This window comes from Arachis ipaensis, chromosome B05 (genome assembly GCF_000816755.2).
Source record: "Arachis ipaensis cultivar K30076 chromosome B05, Araip1.1, whole genome shotgun sequence".
NCBI classification, from domain to species: domain Eukaryota; kingdom Viridiplantae; phylum Streptophyta; class Magnoliopsida; order Fabales; family Fabaceae; genus Arachis; species Arachis ipaensis.
This window is the reverse complement of record NC_029789.2, coordinates 117,491,520-117,495,996: the sequence shown is the minus strand read 5'-3', so window position 1 is coordinate 117,495,996 and position 4,477 is coordinate 117,491,520. Positions and strand designations below refer to the sequence as shown.

The window sequence follows — 4,477 nt, the reverse complement described above, 5'->3', positions numbered from 1 at the left end:
CTTTTTTAGTTAGTTTTAGAATGGAAATTTCAAAAAAATTTATATATTAAGTTATAAAACATTATTAGAAGATTAAGATCTTTTCATTATTAAAATTTAGTAATTTTATGTCAAGTGAATATTTTTAAAAAACGTTTTTACTATAAATGACCAATTTTAAAAAAAAATAAAAAATTAAAAATTAAATTTTGTTATGAACCTTTGTGTGCACCTTGTAAATACGGTAAAGTCTGTAGTGCTGACGACAATAATCAACATGTGATGTTAACCTGATGTGGTATTGTCTTATATGGATGTGTGTATAGAATTATTTGAGACAACAATAATATTTTATGTTGCTACTTTGATGGAGGTGTTTGGAGATAGATTTTCTCAACTTTTTTAAACAAGTGAGGGAGTAAAGTGTGATCTTTAACTCTTCAATATTTTTTATATTTTTTTTTGTCCAATTTATAAAATTAATGATAAAAATTACATTTTTACTTTTTCAAATGTTAAAACAAATTGAAAGAATCCATTTGCGAAGCGCTTGTCTTTGGTTTTCCGTTTGTGGCATGAAGGGTTTTTTATTTTTGGACAAGAGGCATGAAGGTTGATAAGGACTAATTAGGTGGTTAGGTTAATGGCGTCTTTGGGCCAGATACAATGGACCGAGCGCTGGGCCATGGCTGGCGGGGAAGATTTCATTTGTTTCGTATTGTTTCCAAAAGAGAGAACTTAAGTTTGGAGACTTAGTCCTGGTTACAAGATGTGAGTTTTTTGGAAGACCAGGTTGCGGGTTCTTGGAGGGCAGCCATAACATTCAATTACTTTTTTCTAGGGTGTTTGTGGTGCGGTTTGAATTGATTTTGAGTCAAAAATTTATCTGATTGAAATACTAATTTTATTTGCGGTACTGGTTTAGATTGGATGTTTTTTTTAAACAAATCTGATCTAATCTGATCTGATTCAATTTCAAGTGGTTTGGATTGAGTTGCATTTGTGGTTTTGTAAATTAAAAAAATTAAATACATATAATAAGTCTTAACATCACATTTTAAATAATCAACAATGACGAATTAGTACGGTTTTCATAAGTTTTCAGTTTAGATTGGATTAGATGAGCGGTTTAATTTGGATCGGTTTATAGTGGAATATCCCTACTCTTTTTTTTTCCTACCCTTTAGGAACCAATCTTTCTTTTTTATTTTTCGTCACTGTTTCTTCTTCCATACCAAATCCCCCAAACTGGAATTTCAAACTGCTCCAGCCGAACAATAAAAATGTCATTCAAAATGACTTTTCACAATAAAAACATAAAGCCCACATCCCAAACTCTTGTCTGTGGCCCACAAACATTGTTCACATAACAACCTAACTATCACTAATTAATCTCCATGGAAGAAACGGGATCCGAGAGAGAATTACCCCTACGTAACAGTGGCCGCATAAACAGTGTCCATCTCCCACATCTTGCCATACACGCGTCTAGACTCCAATTCGCCTATTTTATTGATATTAAAATATAAATTGATTTTTTAATTATTTTTAATGTCTTATTTTAATTATATCAAGTATTTAAAATATTTTTTGTTTTAAAAAATAATAATATATACTATATCTAAATTTATTTTAAAAATATACGTTAAGAATAAAATTAAATACGCTGATACATGATGATATTTAGATGTGTTTAAATTTATTTAAAAAGAAATTATTTTTTATTAAGACACAATTAAAAATAACATACGCGAATATTGAATCTATGAGTGTGATGTCCAAAATATTTCCAATATCTAAACATGATAATTCAGCAAAGTGTCCTACATGGTTGAGAAGGTTTGTTTTCTTTGCTTCTCAATTCATCAAAGATTCAAGTCTGTTGACCTGTATTAAGTTAAAAATAATGATTGGAAGAGTAAAATCAAAATTTACATGACTGAGAATGTCCACTAGGGACACAGGGCCATAGAGAAGCCAAGCTTGGGAATCATCTCTTCACGGCCACCGAGATCGATTTCGGCAGCCATGGTTACATAAAATTTCTTCCAGAAATCTTGTTGAATGAGAAAACCTGCCGTGCCGTAGGAGTCAAGTCGTGCCTTGATCAGAGTCGAAGGAAGCAGCGCGTGCTGCGCTCCCATGGTAACACTGGTCACATTTTCCGAAAGGCTATGATTCACTTCGGCTGCAATGGCACTTCTTGTTAAGGGGTTCACATCCACAAAGAATGAGCCTCTCAGAGTGTCGAATTTGTCTTCGTCGCCGCGCCTGCATTACACGCAACACTCTTTTTCATAATACACTCGTTTAGGTTTTTCAAGAAATAATTAATGATTTGTTTTATAAAATTGGTATTGGATAAGATACACTAATATCATGGGCAAATTAAACATTTGTCAGTAAAATTTGGTGAAATTCCATTTTAATTCTTATTTGTAGAAACAAACGTGACCCTCGTTAAAATTAAGTTGACGTGAATATTCATTTTGGTCTGCATAAATAAATATCTAAATTATTTTAGTCATTATATATTTTAATGTATCAAAATAGATTTTACAAGTAACAAAAGTGAATCAAACTTCTTGTTTAACAATTTAGCAAAAATCTAATTTGACTCGTATTTACTCTTTATGAAAAGAGGAAGTATAGAAAATCGACTTTAATTAGTCAATATTAATTAAATTTTTGTAACTCTACATTTTTATAGAAAATTTAGGACTCAAAATTATAATTTAGAATTTAAAATTTAAGAATTAAAATAAATAAAATTATTTAAAAAAATTTGATTGATGTTGACTAAAAAAATTGACTTAACTAACTAGAAGTTGAATTTCACAATGAATTTCACCAAATTTCATGAAATTTAGGTGTAATTTGTTAGAAACACTTGGAAGAAAAAAAATGGTAGCTCAAATTTTAAAGAGTTAGAGATAACAAAAATTGATAGTTTTATGTTGTGATGTGATTTTTAGTATCTACATCTTGTGAGATGGGCTCACTCTTCCCATGGTCAAGGAAGCAGCAAGGTAGGGACTGCTCAAGTTCAAACCAGCATTGAGCCTTTCAATCGCTTTTGATGATATGTCAAGGGCAACACAGCCTCCCAGGGACACAATGCTCGTTCCTATTAGACCCGACACGGTTGCGGCCGGGACCAATTCTTCTTCCGAATTCGCCAGCAATCCAACACTCCCTGTAATCCCCATGTATTTATTCAAGTATTGAAGTTCAACCTGTATTGAAGATCAGTTTATATATTGTATCACATAAGTAAATGATAATAAGCTAGATCATATATGAGGTACCTTCCCAGAATCGGGTACCGTACATTCTAGAACGGTCCTCAGTCCTTGCACAGCTTGTTCTACTGTAATGGATAGCAGATACAGAAGCCAAGAGGCATCACAATGAGACATGGAATAATTCCACAGCTATTTCAAGATTCTTAGAAACTCACATTCTTCTTGTATGCTGTGGACAATCTTTTGGACTAATTGCTTTCTAATAAGTTATGGTTGGGAAACATAACTAAGAATTTAAGTGTAAATGTATGTTCTTCAAAAAAAAAATATATATTCAAGTCAGTTCCTAATTTTTTATTTGTTAAATAAATCAATTATCAAATCAAATTTTGATAAAAAAAAATCAAAATAGTTTTTAAAAATTTTTAAAATTTTGAGATCAATCTCTTTATATAGATAAATAATTTGATACAAGAGCTGATATATCTAATGCAATAAAAGTTTGTAAACTGATTTAATAATTAAAATTTGCAAAGATTAAAATATTTGACTAAATATTTCTTTGCAACTTAAAGTACAAATTAAATAAAGAAATAAAAAACCAAGAAGGGATGAAGTTGGTATGAAATTACGTTCACAGGAGAGATCTACATTCCAGTCGAAGTATTTATAGTGAAACTGCATTTCTGGTCGTTCAGCATAGTCCTTGTAAAGCACATCTAAAAATAAAGGCAAATACAAATAAAGTTGATTTATAATATCAGTATATGATAGCATATTTGCTCTATATTCTGATGAAATATTTCAAATAATAGAAAGGTAAAATAATACCTCTAGCCCTCTTCCCAATATCAAAATAGCATCCAGGGGATGACTTGCTCATTTTTGCTATGTTGATATGAATGCTTAGAAATCAAATTTTCATTTGATAGTCTCAGTTATGATACAGAGAGTTTAATGAGATGGGAGAGAAAGGTTGCAAGAGTGAGCAGTGAGGTTGGCTTGTCTGAAATGTGATGTTTCCTCGTGTACAAAATAACAAAACGGCAATTAATTGGGTATGTATAGACGAAATTTCCATTAACCAAATCGTAGCTATAAACTAGGACCCTATTAAACATGGGGGATAGTGAACAAGAGTAAGGCAGAAGTTAGCTATTTAATTATCAACGTTGGTACGGTTTACAGAGTGAACGAACCTGGGTCCGGAATGTTTTATTTTATTTTCTTTTTTTTATTTTTTCTTTTTACCC

At 31.2% G+C, this 4,477-nt stretch overlaps 1 protein-coding gene across 2 annotated transcripts; it reads right to left on the bottom strand.

Annotated features, from left to right (window-relative positions):
• LOC107642009 (mitochondrial outer membrane protein porin of 34 kDa-like) lies at positions 1,727-4,371 on the bottom strand. Of its 2 annotated transcripts, none has more exons than XM_016345349.2 (5): positions 4,056-4,371; positions 3,857-3,943; positions 3,288-3,349; positions 2,962-3,215; positions 1,727-2,250 (listed from the first exon to the last, which is right to left on the bottom strand). In XM_016345349.2, exons 1-5 carry the CDS (start codon positions 4,105-4,107, stop codon positions 1,932-1,934), a joined length of 774 nt encoding a protein of 257 aa, XP_016200835.1. In that variant the 5' UTR covers positions 4,108-4,371; the 3' UTR covers positions 1,727-1,931. The 2 variants fall into 2 exon arrangements, with proteins under 2 accessions (XP_016200835.1, XP_016200836.1); XM_016345350.2 differs by having other exon boundaries at positions 2,051-2,250; positions 2,982-3,215.